The 19,081-nt window shown below is 40.2% G+C and overlaps 1 protein-coding gene across 2 annotated transcripts in view; it reads left to right on the forward strand.

Annotated features, from left to right (window-relative positions):
• Positions 1 to 19,081, forward strand: part of SYNPR (synaptoporin) — a 334,203-nt gene that overhangs the window by 150,768 nt on the left and 164,354 nt on the right. The window contains exon 1 of one of the 2 annotated variants that reach the window (XM_010350924.3): positions 11,406 to 11,821. The exons of the other annotated variant lie outside the window; for it this stretch is intronic. Within the exon in view, the coding sequence (XP_010349226.1) occupies positions 11,798 to 11,821 (24 nt within the window). The 5' untranslated portion in view covers positions 11,406 to 11,797. Of the gene's footprint in view, positions 1 to 11,405; positions 11,822 to 19,081 lie in introns of those variants that run through there. 2 annotated transcript variants of the gene reach the window in all.

Raw genomic sequence — 19,081 nt, forward strand, 5'->3', positions numbered from 1 at the left:
AAGGGCAGAGGCTTGAAAGCACATGGCTGCAAAGAAAAGCGTGAACTATTACACAAATCCTCAAGCCCATTAAAAACAAAACCAACAAGCGAAAGGAAAGAAAATCACTGAGAAGTACAGCCAGAAGCAACATAATCTTTCCTTGGAGCCCTCATAAAAAAAGTCATAGTTGCCCTCTTCTTTCTTTTTTTTTCTTCCCTGTTTGTGACTTAGACCTCTCCAAAGCACCTGTACGCATGCACTTCAGCTGGCTCCGTTAAGGCCACACACGCCTTAAGCATTCCCTCTTTAGGCCAGTTCTCTCTTCCTGAGGGCTTCAGGCTGTGAAGAGGGATAGGCCAGCAATGCAAGGAATTTGATGTTTGCAGGAGCCAGTAAGAGAAGGGAGTTGGAGAATAAATGCACCAGCTTCCTACATCTGCTGTAACACCTCTGAAGCATTTTCAGTCTTCCAGAGCACCCCAGTGAGGTAGCCCCAGCTGCTTACCACAGGCACCTGCTCGTGAATGCATTATTTATCAGCTCCCTTCATTTCTCTGTCTCAATTCCCTACACTCTTTTCTGGAATCATCTCCCAAATAAACTACTTACATTTATGTCCTTGTCTCTCGTGAGGAATTATTGGGGAGGAGCAACCCCAAGACAGCATTGCTTAAGCCTCCTGATGGTACACAGGGCAGCAGTGTTGATGAACTGACATGGAAAAGATTAGGGATGGTTTGAGGTAAGCCAGAAGAATCCAAGCTGATTCTAAGAAATGGTTGAGGAGTATTTCCATGTGCTTTTGAACTTTGATTTTTTTTTTTTTTTAATTTAGTTGTGTCTTTAGGAAAATTAAGTAAGTTAATTCCTATGAAGTGCTTACAAAAGGGCCTGGCACATACATTTCAACATTGCCATTGCTTTTAGATTAGCCCCTCCTTTTGTTTTGGTGTGTGGCAGCATGCTCCCTGAAAGAGGCAGACCCAGACAAGAAAGAGATAGGAAAAGGAGAGACGGGCTCGAGGCCTCACTGATCATGTTTCCATGCCATGGAGCCGATGTCTGCAGCCAGATTCTCTCACCTTTGATGAGACTCCCCTTCCTACTCAGAGCTTGTGTTGAACATGGAACTCACCTTGTATGACAAGTTATGGTGGCCTTCTTGATAATTATTTCATGCAATCATTGGCTTCAGGTGCTATACAAAGATTCCCTGTCAAAGGGAACTGGGGGAATTGCTAATTCCAGATTTCTAAATACTCTACCCTCCTGGCTTCTGATTCAGGAGGTCTGGGTTTGCAACTGATAATCCATGTCTTTTAATGAGCTGCCCGGGTGATTCTGATCGGCAGCCAAGTTTGAGAACCACATTGCTATGTGGCTTCGGTCCCTAGCATACATATCACAGAGCATTATGTGTTATAACAGAAAGGGTGGAAGCGTTTTCTGGACAGAGTCTAAGGCTGACTTTCCTTGTATTATAACTGATGTCAGAACAAGTAGTGTTACAGCCCCTTACAGGGAGTTTTTGTCTCCACATTTTCCGCGAAATGAGAGGAAAAGTGTTGCTCCCATAGTTGAGATAAGTGACATTCTGGAAATATCAGACTGTCCTGTTCTTCAGACTGACTCTCTTGATTTGTATCATTTCAAGACTTGGGGATGGTGTAAGAAGGAACTAACATTTTAAGGAAGACATTGGTAAGACATTCTATTTTAAAAATAGAGGCACAGCTGAAGAAAGAAAACTGGTTTTTCTCTGTGTGAGAAGGAACAGCTCACATGGCATTTTGGATTGTTCTAAACAGGCCTACAGTAATACATAATCAACTATTGGAGGAAAGATAGTTTTGTCTTACATTTATGGAGGGGAACACTGAACAAAGCAACTAAGAATAACTGTACTTAGTACCGCATGTTTCACTTCTCAAAGTACTTTCACGTGAGCTGCTTCATGGTGGCTTCACCACTGCCCCATGAGATACCAGGCTGTAGCACCTTCCCTTTCAGCCCTGAATCTGAGGGTTTGGGAAGACATAAATTAGAAATATATGAAGCCTCACCCAGATAGGAGGGATTTTGTGGTTAATAAAATTGTAGAAATTTTGCTGGCTAAATGGATTACCCTCATACCACAGCGATGCAGAAACACCTTTGGCATAAGACATACTCATCTAAAGAGAGAGGTTTTTACAAATATTTCATAAGCACTCCAATTAAAATAATGACTCATATCCCTTTAGACCAACTCTATTCCTTTGCTGCAGCGCCTGGTCACCACACACTTGCCTAAGACTGGGGTTGGGCAGGAGCTGGGAGCAGAGTGGGGAGAATGCTTTCGGATGGAATCCTAATCAAGCAGCTCATGACTAGACGTTTCGGAGCTCCATGAAAACACTCAAATGTTATACACTCTACATTTCATAAACTACATGTAGAGAAACAGACTTTTAATCTCTTTCCTATACACATCTTATTTTGTTAAGAGCTGTAATTTGGTCTAGGTTCTGAAGGCATATTGGCTTAAAGGGGTTGTGTGTTGGGCGGGGGACAGTGTTTAACTCAGTTTTCTGAGATGGAAAGAAAAACCAGAAAGCCATTTTTTAAGTGTTTGATTCTGAAATCTATCTCGCCCGTAGCCTCAGCAGAGAGAATACATTTCACTTGTGTCGTAATTTCCATCAGCCTCAGCTGCATATTATTTATATAACTCAGCGTTGTTATTCCCATTTTACAGGCAAATAAATGGAAGTTTGGAAAGGCTAAGAGAGTCTCATCAATACACACAGTTGGCTATGACACCCTTCCTCCATGGGGAAATGATCAGGGAAAAAGTCACGTGCCCTTGATCGAATTTACTATTCATTTCTCAGTGTACTGGGCAAGATTATTGAGAATTGTTTCCATGTTTTTCTTCTTTCACTCTTATTACAGTACTAACAAGATTCTTATAAAAACTGGACCTCAGGGATTCTTTCTGTTATAAAGTTTTAATCCTTAATCATAGCAACAACTATTCATCTTCTGTTTCCACACCAGGCTTTAAGGAAAATGTGTTAGGAACAGCCGAACTCCTAAGCCATCAATTTGCTGATAGAGCTCTCCCTGCTATAAAAAAAAAATAATAGAAGGAAAACAGATATATCTCTGCTATTTTTGATGATAATTATGAAAATAAGCCTAAGAAAAGTCATTTATTTTCTCTTCTTTAATAATAAGACTTATGTAGTTCCTAATATGAACAATGTAATACTGTGTGCCTTACAGGAAGAGTTCATCTACTGTACAGCAGTTTGTGATGGGACCATTTTTAATCCCCTGTACCAGAAGAGTAGATGCAATCACCAGAAATTATGCAACTGAACTACAACATTGTTTTAAGCTCTAAACAACTGTCAGAGAGGAAATGCCTATCTGCCCACCTTATGTATGCTAAAGATGCAAGATGCACACATTAGCAAGACTGGGTAATGTGAAGATTTATAATCCGGGCTTTGGAAACAGACAGCTTAGGTTCAAGCCTTTGTTCAAATACTATCTAGACAGACTTTGGCAACTTACTGAATTGCACTAAACCTTATCGTTCTCATTTGTAAAATGATGATAACAATAGATTCTAGTAGATAGGGTTGAATGATAATCAGATAACATAATGCATGAACAGTGCTTAGGCTAATACCCAGAAATAAATATTAGCATCATTATTGGAATCAGAAAGTTCCATGATAGGAAATCATAATTGCCAAATTTCCATATTACATCACTGGTTCTCCACAGTTTTTCATTTGAGATCTAAAATATTCTGTTCAAATGCAAGCATGTTCAGAAACCTGGGGTCTAGAGAAAACAGTGGAGTGGGCTGGTTGAAGAAGAGAAGGGATGTGGAACCGTCATTCCTTTGGTTGCCCCTAGCACAACCCCCCATCTCCATGGTGGGCCCTGGAACATCTCTATGGAATTCCTGGCATTCAGCTTAAAAGCTAAGCTATTAAAGATTATGCTTATAATTGCATTGTAAGCTGAGATGATTTGGTTATTTGAATGTACTATCTGTATTCTCGCATATACACAAATTACATCCAAATATTTGATGGTTCTGTTTTACATTTTGAACATTGAAAGCCTAGGCCAATACATCCATCTGCTTACCTTTGTAATTAAGAAATATGTCACAGTAATTCAGCATTATGTATTCAGTCATATAACAATGTGTATTGAGCATTATTTATATACCAGGCCTGTAGGTTCCGGGCTTGCCCAGTAACTCAGAAAGATCCTAAGCTCCTTTCAGCAGAGACCATGTTTACCTTTTTCACTACTGTATCCACAGAGTTTAGCATGTGCTTGGCATATAATACACATGCCATAAACAATTGCAGAACTGAAAATTTTAGGCAAATGGATGGTTGCCCTCTTACTTTAGAAGATTAACAAAGTTCTCATGGATTTGGGAACTGTTGTTTTCTATTGAGGACATGAGCCCCCAGGTGGGTTTTAGCTGTGATATGTGAAACCTGAGTCGCCTTGTCTTCTGGGTCAGAGTCTGTTTGGTATATTAAGGGAGTTTCTAAAGGGACTCAGCCCCTCCATTGGCTTGAAATATTTCATTAGGACAGAAATAAAAGCATAGGGGTTAATCTTTTTTTTTTTTTTTTTCCTTGAGATGGAGTTTCGCTCTTGTTACCCAGGCTGGAGTGCAATGGCGCGATCTCGGCTCACCGCTACCTCCGCCTCCTGGGTTTAGGCAATTCTCCTGCCTCAGCCTCCTGAGTAGCTGGGATTATAGGCACGCGCCACCATGCCCAGCCAATGTTTTGCACTTTTAGTAGAGACGGGGTTTCACCATGTTGACCGGGATGGTCTCGATCTCTTGACCTCGTGATCCACCCGCCTCAGCCTCCCAAAGTGCTGGGATCACAGGCTTGAGCCACCGCGCCTGGCCCGCATAGGGGTTAATCTTAATCAGCACTTAACAGATCTGTAATTATTACCTGAGATCCAGGGCCTATCGATAGATGTCCGGGAATCCATAGATAGCCCTCCAGTAAGCATCAAAAAGAAGCAACTATTCATGGACCTGACTGATAGGCTGAGTGGACTGACTAGTGTACTCTGAATACTCAGAAATGCCAGTAGTCAAAACCATTTTCAACAACTCTTTCTTTGCTTCAAGCCATGAGTCTCAGTGTCATTTCCATACTCCCTAATATTCCAGCGGTAAAAGACTATTAAATCTTTCTCAACAGGGTATGGGCGTTCCTTTCCTTTTTTTTCTTTCTTTTTTCTTTTTTGAGACTGAGTTTTGCTCTGTCACCTAGGCTGAAGTGCAGTGGCACTATATCAGCTCACTGCAACTTCTGCCTCCTGGGTTCAAGCAATTCTCCTGCTTTATCCTCCTGAATAGTTGGGATTACAGGTACCCGCCACTATGCCCGGCTAATTTTTATATTTTTAGTAAAGACAGAGCTTCACCGTGTTAGCCAGGCTGGTCTCAAACTCCTGACCTCAAGTGTTCAGGTTGCCTTGGCATCCCAGAATGTGGGATTACAGGCATGAGCCACCAGGCCCGACCCCTTTTCTTTCTAAATCACGAACAGGTCTTTCCTCTAGAGACAAAATGAAAGAGCATGTGTATCATCTTTTTCATACAAATAAGCTGGCAAAGGGTATTACTCTCATCCTTACTATTGTTAGATATTAAATGCTTGGTATGCACTTAACACCTTGTATGCATTAGTTTACAAGCACCCCATTTTATCGATTGGGGCAAGTGACAAGACCCCGTAAGTAGCAATAGAGCTGGAACTATAATCCACCTGTTAATGTTAGTCAGGCTTCAGGCAGGAAATAGCTGGCACACTCAGAGTGACTGAGGGTAGTTTTTTGAAGGGGCAAATTGAAAAGAGGTGAACAGAGTTTAAGTAAAAAAGAAAAGGGAAGGAAGAAAGAGACAGAGAAAGAGAAAGAAGAAAGAAAAGAAAGAAGTTGTATGGATGGAGAAGGTCACTTCATAGCACCTGTGGCCTTGGCTAGAGGAACATAGCCAACTTAAAGACCCATCAGGAAGGACTAAGAGAATAAATGCCCTGACCTCAGTCTCCTCTCACTGTCTAATTTCCTGGCAGTACATGTTGTTAGCACCTCCCATTAGGATGCCTCAGAGAAAGGGAGCTCATTGATGCGGTCCATTAGTTCAGCCTGCTGGAACACAAAGTGGGCAGGAAAGTGGCTCTAGAGGAACAAAGGCTGTCCAGCACAATGTCTGCCTAAAGGGGAGCATGCTTAACCATATATATTCCATCTCTCAAATAATTCCATTTATCCCTCATTCAGCAAACAATCATTGCTTGGCCACTCTGTGCTGGGCACTTTGCTTTGGGCTGAGGATGCAGAGATAAGTGCGTTATTGTGTCCTTGAAGAGCTTAGACTCATGGTCTTCAGAAAATATGCCTTGAACATTTTTTTTACCTGCTATTTTAACTACCATTTTCTCTCCTTTTATCTCCCAAGCATGGCTACATTTCCACCCAAATACCCTAATTTTTCTCAATCTTGTTCCACTGTATTCCTTAGCTTTTCTTGCATCCACAAACTTTTCCCTATACTTTCAGCTTCAGTGTAGAATTTTTTAAATACAATTATGTTTTACTGTTATATAGAGGAGTGCTTGCTGTGTTCCCCAGGCTGGTCTTGAACTCCCAGCCTTGCCTCTTTATGCTCCAGAACTGCAGGCCTAAGCCACGGCACCTCCCAGCTTCAGTGTAGAATTCTTTCAGTCTTGAACCCTATGAGGAAAGTTAATGATCTAATAAATGATCGTGTTCAAGTGATATTAATATTATTTTATCTCAGTATTTGAAAAAAATAGAGACGGTGTTGGAGAAAACAACTTTCTCTTACAAGGGAAATAAAAGATAAGAGGCCTAGAAAGTCCTGCCCTGACTCTATATACCTGCTTACATCAGAATAAATTGCATTTTACCCATGCTAGGAGCTGTGCTCAGCCAGAGAAAGGAAGGCACCATTAAAGATTTCAAGGTTGTTCCATAAGTGAATTGAATGTAAGTGCTCTCACTGCTATAGCTTGAAAGTGCTGAAATTGTTTCTGAAGCCAAATGGAAGAGGCTTGACTAACTCTCTTGGTCATTTATTAGTATGACCAAAGTAGCCTTATCTTTGATTACCTCCTTTTTCCCACTGCCATGAAGAAATCCTCTGGCTCTGGAATTTTCCTCTCAGTGTTTGCTAAATGCTTAGAAAGCTAGGCCTCCTACTGGTCAGCAGGCAGACCTGAAAGGACCCCTTTTGAGAGACCAGATGTTTAGAAATGGAAGCTATAAGGGAAAGGAACTGTTGAATTTACCAGAAGGCGTGTCCACCCAAAGGGGAGAGGAGCTTTTCCATTCAGAGAAAAAAATTTCTTTTGAAGTTGTCTGAAGGCCATTGCTCAACTGAAAGATCACAGTTGAAGCTCTGACCATATTAGAAATTAGCATTGCTAATGAGTTTTTCAGAGAATCACAGATTATTTTAATCTACTTAACCTTCTCCATAAATACTTGACTTGGAAAACATTGTAGTTCTATTTTTAATAATCTAATAATGGATAAATGTTATTTTAAAGGTGGTAGCAACAATGTGAATATCATTTTTCAAACAAGAACCGTCAAATAATGGCATTTGCCTTATTTTTGTCAGTTCCAATTCTGTGCTACAGAGTGGTAGCCGACTGTCTGTGCTGTCTGATAAATTGGAAGGTTAGGGCAGTCTAAGTGGCTAGCTGACAAGATTATTTCTCTAATGACAAATATATGGGCAAGTATCCAAAAATCAACTGCTCTTTGTGGGCCTAGGTGAACGAAACCCTGAGAACCCAAGCTTCTAAAAAAAAAAAAAAAAAAAAAAAAACTGATCAGTATGGTTTACAAAAGGAGCTTTCCACCATCTTTGACATAGTTCCCAATTAAATCAATATGATGCTGAAATTTGCAACCCTTCCAGAATGTTTTTTGAATGAAGAGGTTAAAAATAATCTGTATCTGCTATTATGAATGAATCAATTGCCCTTGTTCATCTGTTCTGCTTTTCAAGGCTAAACTCCTTTGAAAAAATTAGGTTTCTTTACAATCATCTCAAATCTCAATTGTCCTCATGTTGATTCATTTATTTCATCATTCATTGATTTATCCACCAAATATTTATTGAACACCTCCTATGTGTTAGCTACTCTCTGAAATACCAAGGATATGGTATGAAGCAAAACAAACAAGTTTCCTGGTTTTGTGGACATCTTAGTAAATGGAGATAGTCAATTGCCTGAACAAATAAGAAGGTATCAGGCAATAAAAGTGCAAAAATTTAAAAACAGGAGTGACTGGAAAAAGTGAAATATGTTTTTAAGTTAGGTGGTTGGGGAAGAAAGACCCTCTAAGAAACAAAAAGTAGAACTAACAACTGAGTGACAAGGGAAAAGAGGGCAGGAAAAATCTGAGGAAAGAATGTTCCCAGCAGAAGGAATAGCTAGTGCAAAGGCATAGAAGGTGGATGTGGCTGAAGAGTAGGGAAGGACAGGGTTGGAATTAAATAAAACAAAAAGATGAGACGTAGCTTGCATGATGCTTTCAAGGCATAGGAAAGGGTTTGGGTTTTACTTACCGTAAGCCTATTGGACAACTATGGAAGTATTTTTCTCAAATTTGTGATAGAATCTAATTTAGGCTTTACATGGCTCAACATGGGTAATAGAGAGATTTCTAGGGGGAAGAGTGAAAGCAGCGGGACCTAGAGGGAGCCTGTTGGCGTGGTCCACAAAAGAGATGACCAAGGGGTGGTTGCAGGGGAGACTTAGAGAATGTTAGTGCTCTGTCTGGAAAAAAATATGAAGCAGGCAGAGCTAATCCAACCAGCAGATTAGAATCTGCCTATTAGCCTTAGAACCTTATCTAGTAAAAGTTGACACAGAAAGCCCTTTAGAGATAATTCCTTAGAAATCCTTCATTTTAAACATGGAAAAACAGATGCAGACAAATTTCGGGACATGCCCAGGGTCACAAAGCAAACCGCTACCATACCCAAGACTAAGCCTCACACCTCCTATCTTCCCAAGTGTTAAATAGTGTGCCCAAGTCCATACAGAACCCAGTAGGGCCTGAGCGTGGATCTCATGGGCTTGGTAGACCCTCTTCTACACCAGCAGGTTCCGATCTCTGGTGCAAATCTGCATACTGGGGACAGCTAAGAAGTTACTGCAGGGTCTATGCATCCAAATGTGTATTTCTCATCCCCTGTACCCTGAATAAATAAAACTATAAGCGCCATCATGTGGCATCCAAAGCAGAGTGGTTAACTGCTTAGACAATGGCATACAATTAGACTCCAGTCTTAGCCTTACTAGGTATTGACCGTATACTTTCAGATAAGTTACTTCACTCTTCGAGTTGTGGTTTTTTCACCTATACTCCGAATAAAAATTGTAACTCGTAGTTTTGTAAGGCTTAAATAAGATGATATACCAAAAACACCCACTTAGAATAGTACCTGGAACACAGTAAATACTCACAAAATGTTCACTATTATTCTGTAGAAGACAGAACTTTTTTCCTTTTACTTGCATTGGGGCTCTTAATATCTCACTGGCTTTCCTGAAGAAACAATTAAGTATGGTTCTACCCTACAGGTGCGTTGTTGGAAACTGCCACCTCTTCGATCATATTCTAACTGCTCCTTATCAGCCACCTCTTCAGTCCTACTTTAACTTTGCCCCTGATCAGCCACCTGGAGGAACTGTGGCCTTCAGCATAGGGACACTATTCTTTCAGTCAATCCCTCATTTATTTGTTCTGTAAATGTTTACTGAGTGCTCACTTAAATGCCTGGTGTTTCTAAGACGTTTTTTTTTTTCCCCTGCTTCAGATGTGTTCACTTGCTTAATTTGCTCCCCTTAGTAACTTCTCTCTTTGAAGTGCAGTGATTTGTCAATAAGCAGGTGAGGAGTGGCCACAGGGGAGGAGGGAGGAAAAGGTTCCTATGAGAATTTCAAAGGGGTCACAAGGCATATACAGTTTGAAGAGTTGGTAAGCACCCCCAAAGCTCAGGTGTCGGGAAACAAGCCAATCAAAGGAGACAGCGGAGAAAGGGAGCTGGACTCTGAGCCCAGTCTGCAGGTGTGTAGTGTGGGTGAAAGCACTGCCTTGCCCATCATTCATTTCTTCCCACTCACAGCTCTGTGAGGCATTAGTGTGGCCATTTTACAGAGGGCAAACTAAGGCTCAGACCCAGGTCACACGACTGGTAAGTGGGGGACCAGAACTAGAACCCTGGTTGCCTGACTCCTCATTATGGTTTTTTGGTTGGTTGGTTGGTTTGATCCCCCAACCTCCCACTACCTACCAAGTTTTTACTGTGTGTATAAGAAAAGGAAGAAAGGAAGTAAGAGAGAGATGATGGTGGTGGCTATGTTATGGTAGTGATTGTGTGTGTGTGTGTGTGTGTGTGTGTGTGTGTGTGTGTGTGTGCCTGAGAGAGAAGGGGGGAGAGAGATACAAAGAGACAGAAATAGGAAAGAGAGAGCAACAGAGAGGAACCTCAAAAAAGCCTTCAGACAGATTCCAAATTAACAACAAATTAATACCTATAAAAAATGTGGCCAGCCTATGTGCATTTCAGTTGAATCATCACCAACTGTGCAAAAGATAAAGCAGAGACATCTCAGCCAACCTAACAACATTCCTACACTGAGTGGGGGCCTGAAGTAGGGGGCGGGAGGGAGAGGTAGACAGGTTTCCTCTCCCCGTGCTGTGGTATCTGCCTTGGGGAGAGACTGTCCTCAGGATGCCAGTGTGAGGAGAACATGTCACCTGTGGCAGCCTCTCCAGGAGTTTGCTACAAATGCCCCCAACACATACTGCCTCAGGGTGCCATGATTTTGGCCCTTCGAAGTAGTGGAGCTCAACTGCTTCCTACAGAGGTTTATTTGCAGAAAAAAAGCAGATCCAGATCGCACTTAAGCCTCTGAAACCATTTTAATTTTGAGATTTTGCGGGAGATGGCTTTAAGTAACACTCCTGTGACGAGTGAGCAACCAAGTAGTAGTCTGTCCCTTCTACAGCTGCCAGAGCCTGAAAAGCCTGTCTTCTAGTACATCACCTTAATGATTATTTATGGGCAGTGTATGAATTTCCCAAATGGGGATTATGCATAACAGCCATGCATTTACATAAAAATGAAGTCAATTTTTGTAAAAAACATATCAATGTTTACTTAATCTATGCAGATCTATGCATAAGATTTTATAAAACCACCACTTTTCCCCATACCCCTAACACACAAAACCCTGGCTTTTAAAAACGCTCCTAGTTTGTTTTTAAGCACTGTGCTTGCGGGAGGAGGGGGCTGGCAGAGTAAAGGGGAGATGGTGCCTCTGTTGGTGATGCAGCCTGCTAGTGCAAAGCAGCTCTGCACTTCCAGTTGTGAGCCAAGAGCCAAGTGTGGGAGCTCACCATGGTGGCAGCCACCTCCCCACCAAGCAGGCAGTGTTCACCAGAGGGGAGTATCAGGTTCCTGTACTCAGCTGTGGGTTGTCACCGTCTAATAATATGACCGTTTTGCCATCTCTCTGCAAATGAGGCTGAAGCTGCTATCTGATTGGTATAACATCTCACTTTCCCTCTGCATTGATTTTCTTCTTCTCCTCCTTTGCTTCATAAAAAGAGGGACAAGTGGCTGGTGCTGTGGACAGAGAAGCTTTATTTTTAGTATGAGACAACCTCTATTTTCTTTCAGGAGAGGGAAGTTGGATTATCAATTCTTTTGTAAATGTGTATGGTGATATTTGCTCCGGTAAGTTTATAGCTATCTTGATTTACAGCTGGCTGTGGGGATATGTGTGTGCATGTATGTATCTCCACAGGCACATTTGGATTCTACACTTTTCTTTCCAAATATCATTTTTGAAATCTTTAGTGATAATATCTCTTTTTCTTGACTTTGTTTCCTTGTAATTTGTATGTTTAAACCAAACAGGCTGTGTTGATGGTGAAATGCTTACCTTAGCTGTTTAAGTATGTGCTGGGTTTCTTTAAACTATTTAAGCAAACTTATGTTTGCTTTATAAAAATGTAATGTCATTCTACCCTACCGCCCTCTTGGAGTGTTTAATATCCTAAGTGCATTCATTGTGCTGCAACCTGCTTACCGTGTTAATTAAAGTTTCTTCGTCAGTGTCAGGCTGAGAATTACTTAAACTCCAAATGCAGCTACAAAATATTATATGTTGGGTTGAAAGGTGCTAGTTTTATAAGGTCTTATCCCAGTATGTAGAATGAATGAATTTCCCCTATGATTGCATGCATGCACTTTTAAAAGACCTGAATTTAGAAAAAGTATTCAGATCATTAAATGAAGTCCTAGCATGCCATGAAAAGCTGTAATCACAAGTGGCTGTTGCTTCTCTTTCGTCTTTCTTTGCACTGTGTATTTCTGCCACCATCTGTCGGATGCCCAGTCCAGGCTCCTCTGTTTCTATATGTGAAGCTAATCAAGAGAAAAGTTGCTGTTATTAAATTCAACGACTGCAAAATGTCCAGTCACCATTACTAGAAATGATTTTTAAATGCATTCATTACCTGGTTAACTGCATTCTTTTTGTTCAGAGAGTAAAAGATGGTCTGAATTCTTTGTTGCTAATTCAGAAGTCTGGGGAAGTCTTTTAATATAATTATTCTAGACAGGGATGAGAAGATGATTAAATAATTGCTTTAATGGAAACAAACTGATGCTTTAATCTTCTCTTTTTGTTACACAGTCAACAAATCTGCAGTCTTTTTCATGGTAAAATGAGCTAGAGAATAGATTTGTGATGAAAGTTAAAGGCACCGTGGCATGTGAAGCAAGAGAGGTCTGAATATACATTTTTCAGAGATTTCGAGAGTCAAGTTGGGAATCTCATGCAGGCCTAGGGCTTGTAGGCATACATTTTTTTCAAAATAGCAATTTTTCAGATTTTGAAGTAGTCTTAAGGCAGCTCAGAATGCCTGTCTGAGAGTGCACTAACCTTCATATATACTCCCTTTCGGAAGTGCCACGACTCATACACCCTGTGTACACTCTATCGAAGCTACTCGTTTTGACATATAGACTAAATTTTGATCAATCTAACTCAGCCTCAAAAATAGACTAATCCCCCGAACCCACTCAAGTTATTATATTGCCTTGTTACTGGTCCCAATAAGCATGTACCTAACATCAGCCTTAGACAACATAAACCTTAGCTGGAGCTGAGTATATCTTAGCAGATAATTTGTTGAAAAAAAAAAAGAAACAAAACTTTTATCCTTGGGCTGTTGCCAATTACTGCTAAGTAAACTCACCAGCATGGAACACGACCTCTTCCCTTCCCCAACACACACACATCCAATCCTTCAATGTCCCTTAATATTTTATATAATCATTCTCCTTTTATGGCTGTAACAGGTTGTATATAAAGTCATTCGCATAGACAGAGCCTATCATCATCTGAAGCTATTCAATAATAAAAATTAATTAAATGTGAGGCGGCAGCATGCATTCTGCATGTGAAAGTTATGCCTTTTCCTCCGGTCTGCTAGTTTACAGAAGTGTTAGGGCTCCAAGCATACTCCGGCCCACACAGAAAGAACAACAGGGCATCTCTATCTTTAAAAGGTCAGGATCCTTAGTTTAAGTTAGAGCCAATGTGCACAGTTACTACAAGTATCATTTCTGAAAGGTCCATAATGTCATAACTAGATAATCTGTTGTAATCTCTCCCAAGGATTGAAGACCTGTGTCATTTTGGGGAAAACAATAACGGGATTTTTAAATTTTCACAGCGAGCTCCTCTATTCTTTTTAGCATAACGAAGAATGCAAGAGTCCTTTCCATTTAGTAAGTGCATTCTATATGCCTGGCACTGTGCTAAGCATTTTACTTTTCTCCTTTAATCTTGACAGGCACTCTATGAGACCCATAACATTACCTCCCCATTTTACAGATGAGAAAATAGAGACATAGGACAAGTGTGTAACTTACTTGAGGAAACACAGTCATGGAGATGTGTCTTGGAACCAGGCAGGCTCATTCTGGAGTCCTGTTCATCCTTCCTCCCATCTGTCATCGGTACAATCTACAACAAATGCCTAGACCGAAATGGCTTTCAGGGACCTACAGTTAAATATCCTATTTTTCCCCGTTCTGATACAAGGTAGTCTCCTTCTTCTCAGACTATGTCTTCATGACCCCACACTTATTATGTCTTTGAAATTGAAGAATATGTGCTTTATTTCCACTCAATTTGAGCAGATACAAAGATGTGAGTGGGTCTAAAGTGAGCCTGCCTAGGGTAAAATGTATGCAGCAGTGGCTAAATCAAGGTAGACTTTTTTAATTGATCAAAGTAAATCAATTCCTTTGACCTTCAATCTTTTGGACATAAAATCAAAATAAAGATGCCACAATACCTTAGAAATATCAGTATCTCAAGGTAGCTGATTTGTCATTGGTGCAAAACATAAAAAGCAATTCCAACTGAATTATTTGTGGAGAGCTTTACAAAATTCTCACCTTCCCTTTACTCCTCCCACCATGATTTTTTTTTTTTTTTTTTTTTTTTTTTCCTATGACTAGCTGGAAAGGGCTGAGGTAGCACTTCAGGTTGAATATTGCAAAGTGTCTATCTCACCTGGGTAATTTAAAAAGGAACACAGCTGCCAATAAGCATGCTGAGAAATGTGACGAAGTCGAAATTCAGAATCCCCAAATGCATTGCTTTACACGTGAGCACTAAGCCCCCCATTTTAAATCCACTTGAGCCAATAAAATTCAGATGAATCTTACAGGGGAAAAATACAATGGACAGAGAATCAATAAGTTTGAAATCTCTCCTCAAGTGCAGCTTCTGGTCTAGAAGCAGGGCATTCCAGTCATGAAGTGAGCCTGTAAAATGCTGCCTTATGAGAAAGGATTATGAGTGATGAAATGTTGCTAGAAGATCGAACCTAGCTCAGAACACCTTTGCTAAATTTAACAAAGCTCAGAGGGGAATCTTAAAAAAAATGCTAGCAAACAAACAAAAACCACCCACTACAGACTGGAAGAACTAAGAATCAAGTTCTGAAGTAGTTAACACAACATTGACGTCTTGGTGTGATCTGCTGTGTCTAATAAGCAACAGCTTTTGAGCTACCCTTGGTGTAGGCACCCAGTTAGTTAAGAAGAGTTCAGAATGCAGTACGCAATAAAATGTTTCCAAAATGGTAGTCATTTTTGTCAGAGGCAAGCTTGGATAACTCCTCGATTCTTGATTACATCTTTTTCTTGTTATTAAAAAAATCGTAATTGGGTGGTTTAATCAGAAAGTGTGGTATTAGAGCCAATATTGATAAATTCAAATCAATTTGTTTTTTCCAACAGCATTTATGAGAGTTCTAAATATACTAACAGCCATCAATGAAAACTTGTACTTTAAGAAAATATGTTGTGCTCAACCACAGTGTTTATCAAATATAGGCTGTCCCTAAAACCTAATCTTATAGACAAGTTCATAAAGCATATCATATTGAGTCCCTAGATAGAAAACACTGCTTTCTTCAGAGAGGTGACAAAATTCCAAATCAAAGCACTGGGGATTGTATTCCATCTTGCCTGTGTTTCATTCTGCCCTTTCTTTGGCTACAGATGTATGTACTTAGACATACTGATCATTAAGCACTTAAAAATTATTAAGTATGGAGAAAGCAGCTGGTGTTAACACATAATTAGTGTTGGACTAATCTTGTATTTTTCATTAAACATTCTAGGCTGGTGTGCAAATAGAGCTGGTGGTCCTGTTACATACTTGTGTAAGAAAATAAATCATTGAATATTTTGAGCCTGAAATCAGCACATGAAGCCCTGAATCTTCTATAAAAAGCTCTTGGTCATTGGTGTGTCTTTAAATGTTTAAAGATTCAGGGTTTGAAAATGGAAACACCTCCGTCTTTCCACTCTGCAGACTAATGGATCTGCATAATTAATATATTTTGCCGTGATCTTTTTTTAAAAAAAATACAGATTCTCGCCAAAAATACTAATGGAAAATTGTTGAGGGGCATCTACAAATGCATTTCACTATAATTTCTAGAAAACTAACTCAAAACACAGGGCAGTCAGTTTACTGTGGAGCATTGAGTTGACCAATCTAAGTGGATAATCTTAGATTATCTTTTGGGGTAAATGATGTGTCGGGCATAAAAGGTTTCTTCTCCTGGTACTCCCCATGGAACTTATTTAGCCTTGCTTACAGAACATTTACTTAGTTAGTTATTTTATTATTTATTTATTTTTGAGACTGAATCTGATTCTGTCACCCAGGCTGGAGTGCAGTGGTGTGATCTGAGCCCACTGCAACCTCTGCCTCCCAGGTTTAAGTGATTTTCCTTCCTGAGCCTCCTGAGTAGCTAGAACTATAGGTGTCCACCACTGTGCTCAGCTAATTTTTGTATTTTTAGTAGAGATGAGGTTTCACCATGTTGGCTAGGCTGGTCTTGAATCCATGACCTCAGGTGATCCTCCTGCCTTGGCTTCCCAAAGTGCTGGGGTTACAGCCTGAGCCATCATGCGCCATCTTACAGAATCTTTAAATCCTCCCAGCTTAGCACACATTATCTCAATGTAGACTTATTTGCAAAGATATAACAAAGATTTGGGGCTCATTTTATTTCTGGTAAAATATGGCTTTCAGAATGTTATGTGTCAAATATGAATTATTATTGCAAGGACTTCTTAAGTCACCACACTGACATTCACGTCTCAATGTTGAACTCACACATGTTTATCTGGTTTTTGATCATCATGAGGGAGGAAAATGGGTAAGATTTTCCAAAATCTGTGACATTCAAACTACCTTCATATGAAATTAAATGGTAGAGGAAAAACACTTCCTTAATTGGGGGAAGATTTTAGAAAAAGTCTGGACTGTGGACATCACCTATTTTTTTATTTAATATTTAAGGATGCCTACCATGTGCCAGGCACCATGCTAGGCATGGAAGATGCAGTGATGAACAAATAGATATAATTTCTGCATTCCCAGAACTAAATGCCTTCATTTTTTCATCTAAACTTAGTTTCTATTTCATGGCCCAGGATGTGTTTTCTTAAAAGCATAATTGAAGTGTTCTAGTAAGGCATTTGGAGGAAATATGTGCTTTTGGTCCTATATGTTCATGCTCAGTGAAGGAACAAGAGTGAATCCACTTATTTACTGATGTGATTACTGTCTGCTGAAACAGAGTGGTAGGAAGCAGGGAGCTGGAAGAGGTTTTACAGTGCATGTGTCTATAAGCATCATTCATTGCTCCTAGGCATTCTCAGATTTGATAAGCCATTTTCATTCTTGGACAGTATTGGGAGAGGAAAGAGAGGAAAAATGCTTTGACAGGAACGGGAAGTAAAGGAGATAAAGAATAAACAGAGGAGGTGCCCAAAGAAACTATGATTTTCCCTGGCAATCTGAAATAGATCAAACTTGTATTATCTGGTTTTCTGTGGGTATTCATCCGCTCATTTTATCTATTCAATAAATATATTTATATATTGGGTACCGTCTTTAAGCCAAGTACTCTACTAGATGCTAGGGCACAGAAATAACCAAGATACACTAGTTCCCTAGTCCACGGAACTTCTAATAGACCAGGATTTCTCAACCTTGGTGCTATTAGCATTTTGGTGCAGGTAATTCAGTGTTGTTAGGGGGCTGTTTTATGTACTGTATGATGTTAAGCAGCATCCCTGGCTTCTATGCATTACCTGTCAGTAGCAATCTCCCCACCCAACCCCCAGTTTGGGACAACCAAAATTACCTTCTGACATTGCCAAATTTCCCCTGGCTGAGAACCAGGTCAGGAAATGCAGTAATTACCACCACCTTTGACCAAATCCTTCCACCATGTTTCTACTCTGCTGCATGGTTTACCCTAGGGTTTTTAAGTTGTCTTCCCCAAATATGCTAGTACCATTTGCCAATAAAGACAGATGAGGCATCTCTAAATCCTTTTACTATTACTATCCCTTACCTCTGCTTAACACTTTACCACATTCATGTAGCTTACATTATCTCATTTGATTCTATCAGTCAACTGGTAAGACAATATTAAAATATTATAACCTTAACCTTTGATGGATGGAAACAGACATTTAGATGGTTACAAGCCCAAATTCTTGCAGCTAATAGAACCTGGATTCACAATCACATGTATTGGCTTAAAACCAGTGTTTTTCCACACAATTATACTATTTAATGGGGAAGAAAGGTAAGTTGGGTTAAAGCACACTTTTTCTCTTTGAAGCTGTTCAGTAAGTGCAGCACAGCAGTAGTTAGGGAATTTGAGGTCTACAGGCTTGGCTTTCTTACTCAGCATTTATTAGCTGAGTGGTTTTGGACTGCCCACATACATTCTTAGAGTCTCCCCAGTAGTTTAGGGAATGTAGAGTAATCATTGCGAAAGCTGAAAGAAGCCCTAGAGATCAGCCTGCCACAGTAGAGAGAGTGCGGGTTTTGAAGTAGATGGATCAGATGTATGAGTCAGCATCCAAACAGGAAGCAGATGACACTTTCACACTATCTGACCTCTTGCTGGTGACTGTACACCATTAAAACTTAATTTCTTTAGATCAGAAAGCTGGAGCCCCAAGAGGTGAGTTGAATTGCCCAAGCCGCTATGGTGAATTTGGCACAAAAGGAAAACAGCAGAAGAGCTCAATGTCCTTCCCCTCAGTGAGCTGAAGAACCTTTTTAAGTAGAGGAAGGCCAATATATGGATCAGGCTCAAATCAGAAATGTATGTGTTTTGCCTTATAAGCAGATGTCTAGGTACCTGAGACAGGTTCCTGGTTTTTCAGCTTATACCCAAACATCTTTGGGGGTTACTGTAACAAATTTCAGCCTCACTAAAGGATACTGAGAGTGTTCTCCTAAGTGGCTCTTACAAGACTGATAAACATTAAAAACACATAAAAGGCTGGTAATGGTTTGCAATGGACTTGTCACACAGGCTCCTGAGCTTGGTTAGCTGCAGCGCTTTACCAGGAGACCAGGCTCACTCC

This window comes from Saimiri boliviensis, chromosome 8, assembly GCF_048565385.1.
Source record: "Saimiri boliviensis isolate mSaiBol1 chromosome 8, mSaiBol1.pri, whole genome shotgun sequence".
NCBI classification, from domain to species: Eukaryota; Metazoa; Chordata; class Mammalia; order Primates; family Cebidae; genus Saimiri; species Saimiri boliviensis.